Below are 18892 nucleotides of genomic sequence, written 5' to 3'. Positions count from 1 at the left end.
CTACACAGCCCAGTAGATGGCAGTATGAGCACAAGTAAATCATGGTGAGGGCACAGGGTCGTCATCAGATGGCTGATAATGAAGTAGAGATTTACAAGACAATAGTGAAACACAGAAATTCATCTTCCTCTTTGGGGGACATTTGATATTAAGTAAAAAAAAACCTCTGAGCAGGCAAAATGAAAGGAGGTGTATTTGCTGGTTGTGATTTTCAGGAACAATTTATCATCAGTGCAACTGAAACAGAGTCTCCTGTCAAGTTTGATACCAGCAAGCTTGGCCTTTCTCTGAACTCAAGTGCATGTTTGGTGTCACGCTTAAAAAAGGAGCAAACAAGATAGTGAGAAGAGAAACAAAATCCACGCCAGACAAAGCGTCAGTGGGATCTGGATTGTGCCGACTGACATAAAATCCACATCTCTCAAGTTTAAATAAGACACTGACTAAAGGCAAACGTTACTTTGATTTGCGACTTCTCTCTTGAAAACACACAAATGAATGTCAGAGGAAAATCACAGAGGCATGTCATTTTATGGCCAGAGGGCTCTAAAAACACCGATACAAAGAGGCTTGAACACACTCAGAGGGAGAGACGGAGCACACGCGGTATTGTTTGTCATCCTTTAAATGCCATTAATTAAAACGTTAACCTGATTGGATAGAGAGTGAGGGGGGGAGAGGGTGTCTCTATCCCAATAGGCGAATCCTTTTTAATAACCCGCCTCGAGATAATGATGTAAAAAGACTCAGGCGTCTCGTGCGTAACGAGGATCATCGTGGAGATCCGGTGAAGGTGAATCAGAGACGGAAAGAAAGAAAGAGAGAGGGGAGAGAGAGAGAGAGAGAGAGAGAGAGAGAGAGGCAGGAGATAGCAGCACTTATTACATGAGTCTCCTCCTCGTCTCCACACCTCAGATGACAAGTCGGACCAGCCTGCAACTTCACCGCTGACACACAACTAAACTCGTAGAGGACAAACACAGGAAGAAACTCACAGAGACGCGTAAAGAGTTTCCAGAAGCGGCCGCAGCCTGCAACAACGCGGAATCCACACGAGGTTATGGACAGAAGGATGAACTTGAACGGCGGCGCAGGGGACATTTTTCACAAAACTCTCAGCGCCGTGTCCACTAAAAAAATGGACCCTTTCAGATCGTCGTCCGGCATTGAGCTGCCAGCCAGAGACCGCCAGTCACCGATCAGCTGCTTTGACCAGACCGATCCGGACCCGATTCAGCCGGGAGGACTGGCGGGAGGTAGAGGGGGGGCGCTGGGTCTGCCGACCGGATCTTTGTGCGTCAAGTACGGCGAGAGCGCCAACAGGACCTCGGTGGCGGAGAGCAGCGGCGGAGAGAGTCCAGATGATGATAGCGACGGCAGGTGCGACATGGTCCTTCTGGCCGACGGGCGGACGGTGCCCACGGGGAAAGCAGAAGGAGGTAAGAAAACCAAAGAGCAGAAAACACTGAGGCTAAACATCAATGCCAGAGAAAGACGACGGATGCACGATCTGAACGACGCGCTGGACGAGCTCAGAGCGGTCATTCCTTACGCGCACAGCCCGTCAGTGCGGAAACTCTCCAAAATTGCCACTTTGCTGCTCGCAAAAAACTACATCCTCATGCAGGCGCAGGCGCTGGAGGAGATGAGGAGGCTAGTGGCGTATCTCAACCAGGGCCAAGCCATCTCTGCTGCGGCGATACCGGCCACCACTGCCCTCGCAGCTCCCGGCTTGAGCGCGTACGACCAGACGCCCGGATATCCCCCCTTCCCCACCGGAGTGGCTGGGTCCTCCTGCCCCGATAAATGTGCCCTATTCAACAACGCCACCTCCAGCCTCTGCAAACAGTGCACTGACAAGCCTTAACTGCGGCTGACAAAGACTCAGAGAAGCACATGAGAGAACAGACATCAATTTTAAGAACATGTTTTGAGAGGAGAACCTGCGAGGCTACTGTTGTTGAAGTCAGTAGGCTAGAGAAGTAATGCCGATGAATACTTTTATAATATTTACTAAATGCATTCAAAACGCGCTTTTTTTTGTTCAAACAATACTTGATTGTGTATATAAATCATCCTTAAAGTGCTGGTATGAATGGCAGTGACGACCAAACACAAGTACAGTAGGCCTGTAAGAGTGGCTGCGAGTGTTGAGCGAGTTGTTGATCACTTGCTCCGTTACGGACCCTTTTGAGATTTGGGTGACCTGACAACCTGCGACTTTTTCACTTGAACAGACGGACACCTTCCTGGAGCGTTAGTCCAACCTCACTTTCTGCTGCTTCCTCTTTTTTGTTGGTTTTTATTCTCTTTCATTCACCTCAGAGACATTTGCTGTCTGCTTACTAGTTATAGGCCTGATTTCATGAACTTTTCTGTTGAGCACGTGGAATGTCATGAACGAGGAAAAGTTTAAATGAAACAGATGACGAGCTGAGTCGTTGAGTCAGTCAGATATTTATGTGCTAATCCAGACACTTGTTAATAGTTGCGCACGCCTATTAAAACTCTTTTTTTGGGGGGCACTGTGAAATAATAAAACATCAAAAAATTTAGAGAACCTGAATCAAGGTTATCAGGTGTTTCGATGTGTCTTTTGTAATTTATTAATTGGGATATTTATATTGGATATTTTGCTTGCATTGCACACTGTAGTCTCTTAGTTGCTGTATCTTTTGCGTTTATCTCTTCTCACAAAAGATGATCGAGGTCTTCAGATTAATCGCGTTGTCAGGTCCCGCTGTGGATTACTGTAGATACCTTAGTTATTATATGAGCAAAGAGGGCCATTTGTATGTATTTCAGTGTTGAAAAGCTTTATTAAAATATTTTGAACAACAGAAACACTTCTGATTATTCATCTGGTGTGAAGTTTAGTGTCAGTGGAATCCTTTTAACTTTTAATTTTGTACTTGAATACAATGACATTTTCATCCTGAATTTGACATTTTATTATCGTTAAACACACGCAAGTTTTTCTTCAGTGCTTCTCATAATTAATTCGTATGTGTTTCTGGGGGTGGTGTGGCTCTGATTTGTCAGCCTTGGACTCTCATTGGCTGTCACGCACACCCAGAGAGAATTGTTCAATAATTTTCTGCTCCATCAAAACCGGTAACTTTTCTTTTCTTGAGCTATAAGTGACGCCAAGTCTTGGGAGCGAAGGCCAGACGTGGTGGGCGAATATTGCCTCGAGGCAGAAACAAGATGTTTGTGCTCGTCGAACAAAAAAAAAGAAAAGAAAAAACAAACTCTGTCGACCTTTATTGGGATTATTAAAACAATTTCCATGACGGTGTGTAATAATATGTTAATTCGAAAACAAGTGTGTGTGAAAACTGTCTACTGTAATACCTGACTTCGCATAATGAAACACATCGTTAAGGCAATTAGACCTCCAGAATGTGATTAAGGGATGTAATTACGACACTGCTCATTGCCGTAATTTGGTGTCTTTAATCACGACGAAGCCATCAGCTGCACTCCCATAGACTCGCCCTTTGTCCTCCTCAGTCGCCTGTCCATACCAAAACGTTTTGACGAGGCTCAAGCAGCAAAAGTCTGAAAATCTCCTCGTGAAATATCTGAAATAATCTCCACCCTGAGCCCAGCCTCTGTACGTGGAGGTCAGTCTTCAGACAGGGGCTGAAGCTGGACGTTTAGGATCAGATGTGAGCACACTCAGGCCAAACACACACACACACAACCTAAAAGCTGCTGTTATTACATTCAAAGCCTTTGACTGAGGTGTGAGTCACTAACACTTAATACTTTGTCACATAAAAGGTGTAGCCAGTGTGACTTCAGCACCATGGACAGAGCCAACAGATTTTAAAGGAAACATACAATGAAATCATTTGTATTTTTCACCGGTGGAATTAATGAGCTGCTATTTTTTTCCATGGATTTTGAACCATTTAAGTATTTTGTGTAAGACTAACAGCTTTGATAATAATGTAATAATGGCATACAACGATTTGCAGGTCTGTAGCAACAAATATAAACTCTTTTTTTCTTTAACTACGCGAGTGGACAATACACTAGATAATTCTTTGCAGATGCATCTTATATTTTTTTAGGTCAAAATTGATTACCAGCTTAAGTTATTTCCTCAACATCCCTTTTTAGTTCAAATGTGGAAAAAAAGTTTCTCAGTTATAGTTCAATACATTAGAGCGATTTAGGACAGACGATATGTCTTAGACTTTCTTTATTGATCCCCCATAGGGGGAAATTCACAAATATGTCCAAATATGTATAATCTTAGAACTGATTCAATATGTTGACATGGAAAAACATGAAAAACAAACCATTACAAAATGAATGAAGGTCACATTTTAGTGATATTTTCCTCTAATAATTCAAACTAAAAAAACTAAATCTTCCTCTCTCTTTGCTGACTGTGTTCTTAGTTTACAACAGTGGTTTTTCGCCAGTTTCCAGTCTCAGCTTTGTATCTGTGTGATGAGCCACTCCGACAACAGGGTCATTACAGTGTCCCATTTAATCCCATCACGCTCCTGAATGCCTTGAATCTTCTCTGAACAGCTCTTGATCAAGAATGGAAATAATCAGGAGACATCAAAAACAGCTCTGGTATAAACATCCTGTCAGCAGTTTCCTGTTTTGTATCAGGACTTCACTCGGATATTTCAAGTTGACGCAGATATTTTTTTCCCCCACCATTGCTGTTTGGTAACTCCACTAAAAACATTAATTATGCAATATGCATTAATGCACAAATGACTGGAGCATTTAACCCATACTAATATTCACATTAGCCCAGAAGAGGAAATTCCCCAGGGGTGAGACAGAGCCATATGCATGCTGAAAACAGAACACAGCCAAAAAAAAAAATAATCAGTGCAAAAGAGGGAAAAGTATATCTAACCACCAAGGGGATGACAACATTTAGGTTTAGCATAAGATGACTTAAGTAAGACGTTAAAAATGGAAAAATATCATATTCCTCCTGATGGGAGCTGCCAGATACTCGGTGGTGTTTCAGCCAACGTTACAAGCTGGTGAAATGTCATGTACACACAAGGGTCTCTGAAATGTTATACTGGTGGGCTGGACTGGAGAATGATACAGCACTCAGAAGTCCCATGGAAAGAGTAAAACCAGGAGGCCTGAGCTTTCTTCACTGGCCACCTACCATAGCCAGTAGTCATAATAGGCGACATCATTTTTATTCATGAGTCTAATAAAGCTGAATCTGTCTTAAAGGCGTTTACAGCGAGATTCGGGCTCATGAATAAAAGTGAAAGATAAAAAACAGCCCTTTTCATAAACCATAAAATGTCCAATTTACCATATCAAGGGCCAGCAGGGTGCCTATTCATAACGCGGATGTGATGTATGCTAAGGATGATAAACATGAAAGTCAAAACATACATAAGAGCATTGAATTGAAATGTCCCCTTCATATCAGGCAAAACTCCGGCAGTGGATTCACCCAGTGTGTATAAAGATATATGTGCTGCACTGGCTGAGGCACCAAATCAACTGCTGGGTGGTAATTCACTTTTGTCAGGCTACTGATAGTAATGCATAATGTTGTCTTTGTTTTGTGTGCACAAAATGCAGGCTAATAAGACTGTGCAGCTAAAGGGCTCAATTCTGGCAATGTTAAGTATATACCCAGTAATTTGTTAACTATAAAGGCACAATGGTATTTAAAGTATTCAGTCGCTCACATTTGAGAAGTCACTTCTTTAAAGTTTGTGGTTCTTTTCGATCGATGATAAATGAAAGAAAGAAACTTGGTTTTGACTTGATCCCTCAGCGAGAGAAGCAATATCTGTCTCAATGTCCAACAATGAGAAGAGGCTCTAGAAAGAGTAAATACAGCGTCACTTTGCACAAGAACAGCCTGATGCAGATTCGTTTCATCTCTCTAAAGTTTAAGTTGTTCACATTTATCCTTAAGTGCAGATTGCTCCCCATCTCCCTTCCTCATGTGTTTCGTCCTCGTCTTAAATTATCCAATTTTTTAGGCCGTTTTCAAAACTGTCAGATATTTTTGGACAGCTGATAGAACCAGATCCTCTGACTGCGACATGTGGGATCTCAGTCAAGAACGGCCACTTACTCGCAACTGAAGACAAATGTACAGCTGCAACTTTTGCTACACTACAAGGCCAGTGTTACTGGACTGGAAAACCCCACGGCCCTCTCTAGTCATGCTCTGTTAAATTAGAGGTCCCTCTAAAACGCAAATCAAGAAAATATGGTAGTAAATGACTAGTAGGTTCTAAACTCTACTTCTACTCTAAGGATAATCTCTGTCATCATCTATAAACACATTACATTGAAAGATCAACAAAGGCATTACAAAAAACCACTTCCGCTTCCTTTATTTTTTAGTTTGCCTTTATCATCCCTATATCTTCTGTTATTTTATGCTTTTGCTTGATATGAAAAATCTTCATTACGTGTACTGTGTTTAGAGCGTTTCAGCGTGCTGAAACTTACAAAACCCTGACACCATGACCTAACAGCCATATATATGAGGTTATGGCATTTTAACTATTTATTAAGAGTATATAGAAGTTAATTCAGGCCAATTTTCTTGACACACTAACAACAGTCAATGAAACCTCCTGTACATTTCTGACTGTATGTTTTCCTGCTTTCTTAACAAGCCCCTAATTCATTATAGTGGGAATGTTTTTTTTTCTCTGTGGCAGCCTTGAGGTCAGGTTAACATATGGTGGCGTGTTTGGCACTGAAAGCTCTAACAGGGTACAATAAATGACGTAGTAATGTGTGATTATCCTCTCATCTGGAATACAATTGTTGAGTAACATCTCTAATATTCAAACTGCCTCCATATTAATCAGATTACAGTCCTAATCCCCTAATCCCTGTTTACCGATGGCTCTGTTTTTGTGCCGTAATCTGATGTTCTTTTATTCCTCTGGGATTAAAATGTGTCATGGCAGAGCGCAGTAATTTGTGGTGTTGTTTTGGACAGAACGGGCTCTGTCGCTGTTTCGGTTGTTTTTTTGTTTTTTTTTCCACCACAACAATTCACTCCGGATTTGAGCAAAGAAAAAACAGGTGCAATGGAGTTAAGTGCTGTCATTGTGCAAATATTTGCCCCAAACAAATCAAATCATGAGCGCAGTCGGGAAACAATTCATTTGATTTGTCGACATTTTATGGTGCTGTTGCTTAAAAGAAACTTTGAGCTCTGGCGTCTTTCATCCGATTTCCTAAATTGGAAGTTTGCACATTGAGAAATTGCTTAAATGGTCCACCCACATTGAAATATATAGAAATACATATATGAATAAATATGTATACATTTGAAAAATGCTAATAGAAAATGATCTTATTTTCCATCAGATCATTAAAAGTAACTGTTTATATTTTTCACAGCAACACAAAAATAACTTTTGGTGTGTAGTTTATACACAATGGTTTTGTAGAGCTCTCCAGACAGCTATGAACTTTCCATTTCTGTGACCTTAACATCCAGATAATGTGTCACTGTTTGATTAGAGTGGATGTAAAGCTCACAGTGACCCAGCAGCCTCTCTGGATCATGTGAAAAGGCAAAAACAGCATGGCACTCAGCTGCACTCAGACACACATTTCACAAAACTTAACGCTTTGACACAAACAGTCAAAGCATTAAACAAGTAATAAAAACTAAATAAAACAAGAAAAAACAACATAATATTGGCCAAATTTTACATCATGGGCTTGGCTCTTTCTATTTGGTCAATGTGTGCACATGGGCATGTGTGCATTCTTAGTTTGCGTGAGAGAGACAGGGACCACTTGTCCTGATCAATATGCAGATCCTGACCCTCTCAGGGTTCATTAAAGCTAAGGCGAGGTGGATTTCATCTGCAGCCTCTGATATTCATTAACTCTGGCTTCCAGATTGAAATAAAGACACGAGAACGACACAATAACAGTGTGAATCACTCACTGTTCATTTCATACACACACACACACAGTCTTTGTTTCCCACATACACACACACATCATGAGACAAATGAAAGGCCTGACCAATAGAGAGTTGTGTTTAAAGCTATAAAGAAGCGACTGCTTAACACAGACTGAATTGTGTGTTCTGATACCGACAGCTACTGTTTACCAGTTGTTCAAACAACTATTCATTACCTGATTGCTGGACAGGTTTCTGATTAGAGTCTAATCTGAAGATTAAACTGCAATACAAACATGGCTGTATTGTAAACAAAGATGTAAAACGGACGTAAAAAGACATAAGCCAATCCAAACACAGACTGGTTTTGAGGCCATTTAGTGAATTGCACTAAATTGCATCCTTTGTAGAATTATAAAATGGATTTTGATCTAAAATGTGAAAAGAAAAAACAGAAGATCTGCTTCCCTCTGTTGAAAATCTGTCATGTTACTAGAGCATGAAACCCAGGCCGTTAGTGTAACACTTGCTTGGCTGATCTTCCTGATGTGCTGAGTGCTACTCGAGGCTTCAGTGTATCTGTCTGAGCAGAGGTCTTTAACAGCCATGAATGCCAAGCATGGGGGAGGCAGGCCAGGCCAAGCGTAACCACGGCGGCCCAATGTCCTTGGCTCCATGGCGGCCTTCACCTCACACTCCCTGCACAGTGAATTTTATGGCTAATTTCCGGCAATTTATCCTGGCACTTTCAGAGGAGAGATTCCTGCGGGAATAATGTGCATAATTTGCATAAATCATTCTGATAGAATGCATATCAGCATGTAACCCCCCTGTCTGATGCTGCAGCGTTTACTTTGTAATCAAAACTGACTCTTTTCCACCGGCGGATGCACAAGAGCCATGAGAAGGAGGTCTGAGATTAGGCGAGTAATTACAAAAGGAATGAAACAAACATACAGGGGCTCATGACATTTTTTTTTACATTAATAAAAAAAATCATGAGCTCTAATCTATATGGAATACATAATTTCAACAACAAATATTTTAAAGCAAAAAACAACTTTCTATCTTTACTTGTTTTTAGAGTGATGCTGATGCACAAAGCTCACATGCGGAGGCCCAAACACCACAAATCCAATCATTCCCTCTCAAACTAGGTGCTCTTTTTCTCTCTGACATAATCTGGGATCAAGTTTTCGATTTAATCTGAGCTACTAATTTCTTTGTCCTACCAACTTCTTTCTTTGTCCTGTGTGTTATAGCAGTGAGCCATGAACCGCAGTTTGGTACACAGGCCTGGTTTCAAAAGCTCCCTCTGCGTAAGCGACCGTTTGTCTGAGGAGAAGAGACGGGGGTCAGCGCACGGTGCACCCCCCTCGCCCCCCTTGCTGTGATCTAATTTGACGTACAGTGAGGACGTGCATATTCTCTTGGACTGCCTTCGTTACAATAATCAGCCACGGTCAAATCGACTTTGTTGGTCGAGGAGGTGTGAGATGAAGGAGGGAAACAGAGGACTGTAGAAAGATGAGGTTCTGGATTTCAGTGCAGCTGGAGACATAAGGCGTGCAGCATGATGGCAATACTATACAACACACAAGCTGCAGAAGGGGCAGTGGGTTAACTAATCCGAGCAGACACACAGACAAAACATGGCTGAGCGGGGAAAGAGCGCCGCACTCGTTACATGCATTAGAGTTTGTGACTGACAGGAAAGAATCTGAAGTGTGTGTGCATTTTAGAGAAGCAGCCATCATCAGAGTGAGCAGTTTTGTGTTGCCATACTACCAGGTTCTTCCACTGGCCCTCATCCCAGAGTCTCAAGATCTCAGATGGTATCACTGGTGACAACAGGACAGTCGTCCACCGGGTGGACGTTAATCACAATAATACAGGGCAGGCTAATCACGACTCACTGATCAAGCGCTAAATGACATGCCTGCCGTACCCACTGTAGCCAGCGCGTTGCAGAGGGATTCACACGCCAAGACTAGCCCTTTTTGGGGGGGTGGAGGAGGAGGCGGACAGTGGTTATGAGGCTGGTGCACAGCCATCCAGACAATAATTACTCGATGACTGTGGTCACATTAGGGATCAGTCAAAGCAGATTAATTTCGACTGATAGCATTGGTCCCTCCTAAATGCAGATTTTTGCAATAAGAGTGAAATTGTCTCTGAGAGGGTTGGGGACTGTGAGCTTTGCTATATGGGGAACTCCAATTACTTATGTGGAGAGACAATGTCTTCGTCTTTGCATGAATCAAACAGTGCTTGTGAATGTCAGCGCAAAATTAGCACGCAAATGTGTTTTTCAAGTAGCCTGGTCTGATGTGTGCGTTTGTATGCATATCCGTGTGCACAAGCACAAATGAGGCTGTGTGTGGGGTATCGTAGGCCTTCCACTAAATACCCAGAGACCTCGAGAATTACCCAGAGCAGAGAGGACAGCATCTGTTTGTGTGCTTGTGCCGAGCAAACAAGGCAATTTAGAGAACACCAAGGGAGCAGCTAATAAACACAACCTTATTCCCCTTTCCTCCTACACCTGGTTCTGAATAATGCAGCACTACAGTAAGGACGTCTGTCTGTTTTTATGTGATTGTGTGTGTGAGTGAGAGAGATGTAATGCCAAAACCAGGTTGACCTAACCAGGAGGGTTGCCTGTATGTTGTTGCATGTGCCTGTATACGAGTGAGTGTGTATCTGTGTCATATGTGCGATATGTGTGCTTGAGCAAATGTGAGGCATGTGTGTGCAACCATTCATCATTCTAGAGTGAGAGGCATGCCAGTGCTGCTGGGATATGGCAGGTCTGTGTCCCATCACACCCTGGCGTCTTTGTCTGTACTGCCAAAGCTGCGCCAAAATGTCTGCCCTGGATACCTGGCATAGAAACAGCACTTTACTGTACACAAAAGGTGTATGAATACGATGCTGGCAGAGACTGCTTTTTGAAACATTGGGCTAACAGCAGTTGTCCTTTACTGCATAACAAGTAGATAAAATGGACGTTGGCATCCGTGTTTTCATTACAGATATCATGTGAACACTATGATTTAATAATTTAGAAAAATAATTTTGATGCCTTAAACTCAGTAAACTTGTGTGGAAGATTCATGCTGGTCCTGTTGTTTCTGCTCACCCTGCAACTGTTGCAGTAAACATGCTTTAATGAGACCTGCAGACTCGCTCGCCACCACCACTGACTCTGACATGTAGCCAAAGTGACACCCAGTGAAACCATGCATCAGAACAGACACAAAATGGCCGTCCAGTGCCAAACCCCGCCTTGGCTTTCACTTCATATCACACCACAAGGCCTGGCTGGGGACTGAAGGCTTTTATAGGGCATTTAGAGGAAAACTCGCAGCCATTCTGTCTACAGCTGTCACTTACAGGTATATAAAGCTTTTCATGTTCTTTCACAGGATGACAACCATATAACTCCACACATTATCTCAGATGTATATTGTGCATTTTTAGGCATAATTTGTTTGATCAAACTTCAGAGTGCAGTCAAATCCACTCAGTGAGCCAGTTTGCCCTTCAAGTACGAGCACTTCAAGGTCTCCTCACCCCTCATGTCACATACCTGGCAGCCTCAGAAAAAAAAAAGCCCACCACATTCTATCTGCCTTTCAGCCTTCGAGCCAAGAACATCCTCGAATAAAAGAGTGGGTGAAAATAAGTGCAAAGGGGGAGATTATTCTGAGTTATTACATTGATTAGATTTCCAGAATGCTAATTAAAAGATGTTAGGACATGGGCCCAGCCAAGGATCAGTGGGCGCTAATGAGAACCAATAGGCCTCTGTAATCTGTGCTGAAATGAGTGTGGTTTAAATGTTACGTTTGTAGGGAGAAGAGTGAGAAGGTGGATGGACGGATGGAGCTTAGTTAGAACAGCAATCCTGGAAAACCAATCCCCTACTGTCATTATACCCAGTAATGGTGAGGTTTCACAGCCTCAGCAAAAAGATAGAAATAAAAATAAGATGAGTGAAAAGCAGAGTGAAATTCAATTATACTAAAGGGGATTTGCACAATAAAAACATTTTATCATTAGACAATTAACAGGATGGTTTAATGGCTGAAGGTCACATACCCCCTTGTCTTGTATTACGATGAGGCTTTTGTAAAGTTACACGGCTATATCTTTTAATGGGAAACCAGTTCTCCCACCCTGCTGCTCCTTCTCTCGCCATTCCTTCAGCTTTTATGATTCTCACACTTTGCATGTTCAGTATAAAAGATTGTGATCAAAGAATTCTCAGTCCTACCGTGTGTTTTCACTGTTCCTATCAAAGTTTTCCAAATATTTGAGTTGCATTAAGGTGGTGGGGAAAACAATTTTAGCATGAAAAAAGATCAGTGTATTTTCACCTTTGTCAACCATAGGACTGAAAATAATGACTGCTTTCATTACTAATTCATTTGATAAAAATTGTAAGAAAATACCCATTACAAGTTCCCAGAGCCCATGTTGACACTCCTATTACTTGTTTTTTTAACCAACAGTCGAAATATATGTCAAAGAAAAGAATCAAATCTTCACGTGGAGAAGGTGGAACCTGTTTTGCTTGAAAAATGAGGATTAATCGATTATCATTATAGCTGCTGATTAATTTTCTGTCAATCAGCTAATCTATTAGTTATTAATCCTTTCAGCTCGGTTCACCTTAGACATCTAACTAAATACAGGGGGAGGAATGATAATAAACAAGGTCTGAAAGGAAGAATCAATCTCCAGCAAAAGGAAATGGCAGAGTAATACTAACCAGACGGTTAAGAAGTCAACTGACGTTAGAACGGTCGTTACTTATTCAGTGGATGGTCGTTATTAGCAAATGAGTCTTACGGACAGGTGCACCCCACTCATTTACAAATTAGAGCATATCACTATAATCAGCCTGCTAATTTATCACAAATAATGAGTTGTGCTGAAAACAGGCTGGTAAATACTCACAAGAGAAGATCACCTTAATGGGTCTGATTGTTAACGGCCTCAGGTGTGCATGTTGCAGCGGGTTCAAATAAAAATGATCATATTATATGTAGCTTCAAATCCCTATGTTTGGGTTTCTTGCCTCGTGTCTAAGAGTCTTCATAGCATTTAGCTCACAGCACTGCTGTGTCTGACATCAGCATGCTAACATGCTTACAGTGACAGTGCTAACATGCTCATGTTAAGCAGGTTCTGTTTACCATGTTCAGCATCTGAGTTTAGCATGTTAACATGCTACCAATTGCCAATTAGTACTGAACAAGTACAGTACAGCCGTCATACAGGCCGATGGGAAAGTTACTAGCTTTGATGGCATCTGATCACGTAATAGTGGGCAAATTAAAGATTAGACCTAGTGATGATGCAATAGATTAAAAATTAAGGGATCATCAAAATGTATTCAAATCCATCCACTGGGGAACACAAATGTCTGTTAAACAATTTCAGGGCAATTTATCTGATAGTTGTTGAGATATTTCAGTCTGGACCAGAGTGGTGGCCTGTCCAACTGACTGACTGACTAGCAGGGGGACAGACAAGTGGACAGAGCCATCACTAAAATTATTACAAAAAGCATATGTAAAAAGGTCTAATAAGTTCTCATGGTTAACGCTTCGACTTAATGTCAACCTTCTTTACTAGTGATGACACATGGCATCACAAGGTACCAGGTATGTGAGAGTTGTGTGTTTAACCGAGCTTAGGACCCAACATTCAACCCGCCTTATGGAGCAGAAAAACAGAGGCTGAAATTACAGCGGGGGTATGACAATGCTGATAGGCTATAAAACCATGTCATTTAATGTCCCCTCTCACCCATTCCACCCCCCCACCCTCAGCGTGGCTCTCTGGTCTACTCACCATTAAGCCAATTCATCACCTCTTCAGAGAAGGCCATGAGACAGATCCAGTCAATCAGTCACTCTCTGTACGATGTGGTTACTATTCTGATGACCAAGGATTTCTGCCATATTAAATATGGAAGTGAGTGCCATGGCTAAATCTACACAGTGACTTTAGAGAGCTGCTCAAAACAAAACAGCTCTTTCTAGAAACTGTGAGTTTGAAAAGCAATGGCAATAATGTCAAATTAAAATATGAAAATTCTGATGTAGCAGTAATGTAAGATTGTGTCTGCCACTTGAAGCCAGTTGTTTGATATGTCACTGTTCTAATGACCCCTCGACAGAGGCCCCCAGATTTGCATATTTGGTCCCTGCTCCTGTAATGGAAAAAGGTACAGCGGAGCATATTTCACTTGGCCTGTCAAAGCCACTCACGCCCCTCTGCAAAGCACTCAGGAACTTCATTCCATCGCCGCCCATTTTCACGGCCACGCAATGAAATTGACTATGACAAAATTAGCAAACCTAGACTGTTTGGACACATTCCCAATATAGTGGGTTTCTCTTTTTTTTCAAAATGCAATCAAGCCCTAGAACATCAAACATGAAGTCTCCTTGAAAGTTGCTCAGTCTCTTTGGTGCAATATCCAGTGCGGCTATAGATTTATGTAATCGCAAGCTTGTTAGGGAGATTTCTCAGGCCTATTGACAGTGACGTGCACTCTGGTTTGGCAGAGGTGACATCTGGGAGGCACAATTCTGCTGCACCACCACGCAAAAGCGATTAGAGATCTATATTCCCAGACAGGTCCGGACTTGGTTCTATGGTAGAGGGATACATGCGGTTTAATGTCTTTATTAACATGACATGCATGTCCCTTACACCGTTTTCGAATGACAATCAAAGGGTCATCATGAAAAGGGGGGCAGCAATCAGTTAAATCATGCTCTGCGAACAAGACTATGTTGACAAGTCGAGACATCAGAATGCATTTTCCAAGTGAACTGCTCTGTGGATAAAAAAAAAGTGTCTAAGAAGATAAAGCAAACACCACGCAGGAGTTTTTTTAGTTAGTTAGTTAAATAACACCAGCTATCAGACAATGTAATGGGTACTGTAAGTTAGTAGAGCAGAATGGTTAATTAGAAATGGTTCAGTTTCAGTTGGACAGGCTCTACTCACACCACTTAATGTAGTAAATGAATCTCTACTGGCTTAAGTGATTAGTTCAGTCTATTAATGACTATAATCACCCATTATCATGTTGGCCCTCATTTTAACATGTTTCATGAATGTAACGAGCCTGTAGCAAAGCTGTATCCAGGGGATATTCTCTGTTTGAGTGCCAATTATTTTGTAATTAAAAGGATAATCCTGGAATAAGTCTATATTTCTTATTGTCAACAAATCCCATTAAAAAGGCCAAAGCCAACAATTTGTCAGTTTGTCTCCTTCTTATGACCCTTTGCCTCAAACCCATTTGTTCCTACTCAAGACTTAAATCTTTAAAAAAAGGTCACAGTACAATCTTTTTTTTTTTTTAAAAAAAGCTACTTTGGTTTCTAGAAAACATTACTCAAACATGACTAAATAGTGCATTTGATTGGCACTACTTTCAGATATAGATTAATACACATTTAGTGTGTTCATATTTCCAGCACAGGACAGTGTATGTGGGATCGACTCAAAACAGCTACAATGCCCCAGTTCATCCTAATGAATGAACATGTCACCCACTGCAACAGTGTGGCTCACTGATGTGTTTTTAATCGCTTCTGGACAACAATGGAGATTGAATGCACAGAGGAATAAGTGATATTAGGCTTTGACTACACAGACGATACTTGTTGGTAGGATTAATTCATAGTTTGTTTCGGTCTTTAAACAGGATTTGTCGAAATTGAACATCACCAGTCTTATACTTTGGGCAAAAAACAATATTATTTTCCAAAAGCACATCAATCACAAATATCAAACATGTCCTTTTGCAATGGTTTTTCACATGAATGTGTAACAAATTAAGACGACACACCATCAAATAAAATATGTAATTATTTTGTACAACATATGAGAAAAAGCTGCTATCATGTTTCATTTTAGTGTCCACAGCATTGCGTTTTGCAGGAGCCTTGTAAGTTGGCCCTCTGTGAGCTGCGATGAAATAAGGATGTGGCCTGAGATGGAGGTGGAGTGCGGTAAACAAGGCGGCCCTGCTCCCCAGCTGTGAAGGTGACACAGGGACGCTACACGCAGAACAAGCCCTTTTGATTAATCACAGGATATTTACTAGCTCAGATCTAATCAAGGACTGCAGGATCACAGGCTACATCATACACGGCCCAGGAATTTACACAGCAGAGTTAACCTGTCACCTGCCACTGTCCTCTTCCTTACATCTATAAACAGTGTGTGTAGGTTGGCCAGCAGTTACACATTGCTGGCAGGCGCCCTGAAACAGCCCCAGAAGTGATTGTTTTATTTCCACTGAAACAATATAACCTGCAGTCAGATACTCAACACATGTCATTTGATATAAAACCTTATGGCAGAGGGAGAGCCATTTATCTCAAGGTGGTCGTGGTAATGGGATACAAGAACGTGAGCAGTTTTCTCACAAAATAAACTACAGCATTGTGTGCAATAGTCTGTCCTGCCAGCCTGTAGCAGTGGGATAGTTATTTCCTGTGGAGGACACAGAAGTCAAGGACTGATCCAAGATCACAAGCAAGAAGGGATTAAGCAATTGTGATCTCTGATGGTTTATAATATGACTCTTAAAATCTATTAACAACTCGGAAGAATGTTAATTCAGACAGCACAGCTGGCTATTTTAAAAGAAACAGTTCAGTTTTGGGGATAATTTTACAATTTCTTCTTTCCAAGAGTTCAATAGCATTTTTATGTCTCTGTGTGCAGTCTGAACGGTAATTTGTACAACGAATCATCAGCTTAACAGTTTAGCTCTGTTAATAGATGTCTAGTGGATCAGTTACAGCTCTGCTCGAAGCTACAGATATACAGAGAGATCAAAAAGGGGTGAATATTGGACTTACAGGTGCATAGAAATATGACTAAATAAACGCCAACATTGATCCATATCTGCTGGATGTGCAAAACGAGTTCTCCTTATCAACTTAAAAGGTCAATCAAAGGTTGTCAAAAGGTTAAAAAGTAAGTGTTGTGTTCTGCCCCCAAGTGGCCAAAAACAACAGTTAAAAGTGAGAGTTGCATGTTAATTACAGTTCTTTGGTTAGCTAGGTAAGATTGCTTCCCTCAGCATCCAGTAATTAAGCTTGTATGGACTGAGAGACAAAAAACAAACAGACAAATGCATGCACAGGCATAAAAATGCATGAACAAGTAACACTTTAATTATGTAGGGCAAAAAAGCAAAAATGTATTCAAGACCAGCTCTGCCTCTAGCAATGGCAGAGTCAGTTGGTCAATTAGTTGTAGCCCTCATGTACCAATAATTTGTAAAAAGCATTTGTCTGAAACTGCATGAAATCAATAAAGACATAACCTTTAGTGTGACCTGTGAGCTGTCTTTTGTTGTTAGCACATCTACAGGAAGAGACAGAGGCAGCGACCGAAGTGCTGCAGCCCTTCTGTGTTCATGAGGGGGTCGAGATAAACTGTGGCCTGTGCTATTGTGTCTCCTGGAAAATGTCACTCCACAGGGGGGGGTTGTCTCACTTCGAACAGGTTTAAAGAAAACCCTGACAACACTGACACAGAATAGGAAATTCACATAGAATGTTAAAAGGACAAAATATTAGGCCCACACAACGAGAATGTATTGTATCTATGCTTTATGCTTCCATAATTGTTTTAAATTGCTTTTGTGCCTCAGCCATGAAAATGTGATGAAGCTCTCGGCGACGATTTGAGATAAAGCACTTTTGTTTGTGTTCAATCACAAGTGATCTGTGGCGTTTAAGCAATAGATCATTTAGCGCTATTGAGGCAGATCCCTGCCGCATGAGCCCTGGACAAATAGTTAGTCTATTAGATGAGAGCGTTTTTGTCAGTCTCCCCATCTCCCAGATATTTCCTCAGAGTGACGAGTCACATTAGACGCCAGGAGGAAGAGTAATTTCTGTGTCACATCCCTTTAGCCCGACCTCGCTGACAATCACCAAGAAGAGGGCGTTCGCACTAAAAATTAATCACATTTGCCTTTTTAATGGCATCCCTCGACCCTCTGCCAAGAATTCACAATCATCTTCCTGCTATTGTGCTGCTCCTCCAGCTTGGTATCTCTGGCGATGACAAAGTGATTTCAAGGAGTGTATCAATACTTACATCACCCCTCTGGCCCTCACTCTTCAGTGTTGACACTGCAGCACTCGGAGCCAGGTCTAACTGGCAGAAGGCCATCCACTTCAGAGATAAACAGACAGATACGCAGCCGTGGATTTAAGGCTCAAATACATCATATCTGCTGATAATAAATTGTTAAATAAAGTGCATTTACCATGTTCCTCTGTTATTTTTGCTGTAGTTTGAACGTTCTTTAAGCTCAAACTAGGGGTGGGCAATACGAGAATATAAACCATGGGATAATGTGGCTATTTTGTAATAATTTCAGGAAATTTGGGGATTTGTAACATATTCAAATCAATATGGCATTCCCATCTGGTTATTTTTATTCATAAACAGTTGATTTTGTAGAAAAATCATATCATACAGTCCTAGTTCCAACTAAAGCAAAGAGGCCAAAATGGATTGATTTTTGCACTGGCATCATGCAAAACCAATTTTAAAAGTAGTCATTACACACAAAGTTTGAAAAGTACATGGGATTATTAATGGTTAGCAGATCCACAGACATTATCTCACTTAAATAATTTTCAAAGAATTGGACTCTGGGTACAAATAACATGATTCATCTGCTGAGAAGACTTAAACTGTCTCACTCTCTCAGTACAGACAGAAAGGGTTTCCGCTGCCATCAAATATTCAGACAGATTTGTAATTCCTTGTGAGTGAGAAGCCCTGTAAAAATGACTGGGAAACAAAACACTTGTGGTAAAACAATGTTCTGAGGACATTCTGTCAGATTCCTCTCTTTTTTACAGATTTCATCACTGAGCTGCTGTGGCGTAAATGCTTTAAAACACTTTGACATAACATGCT

At 41.4% G+C, this 18892-nt stretch overlaps 1 protein-coding gene across 1 annotated transcript; it reads left to right on the top strand.

Annotated features, from left to right (window-relative positions):
* Positions 1-1060: 1060 nt before the first annotated feature.
* Positions 1061-1867, top strand: bhlhe22 (basic helix-loop-helix family, member e22). The gene has a single exon (XM_070853406.1). The coding sequence runs from the start codon at positions 1061-1063 to the stop codon at positions 1865-1867; it is 807 nt and encodes a 268-aa protein (XP_070709507.1).
* Positions 1868-18892: the final 17025 nt, after the last annotated feature.

The sequence above is a fragment of the Pempheris klunzingeri genome, chromosome 21 (genome assembly GCF_042242105.1).
Source record: "Pempheris klunzingeri isolate RE-2024b chromosome 21, fPemKlu1.hap1, whole genome shotgun sequence".
Taxonomy (NCBI): Eukaryota; Metazoa; Chordata; class Actinopteri; order Acropomatiformes; family Pempheridae; genus Pempheris; species Pempheris klunzingeri.
This window is presented reverse-complemented; position numbering and strand designations above follow the sequence as displayed.

Bases quoted from the DNA above. Each gene is read 5' to 3' on its own strand.
- bhlhe22 (XM_070853406.1), top strand. From the start codon at position 1,061: ATGGACAGAAGGATGAACTTGAACGGCGGCGCAGGGGACATTTTTCAC.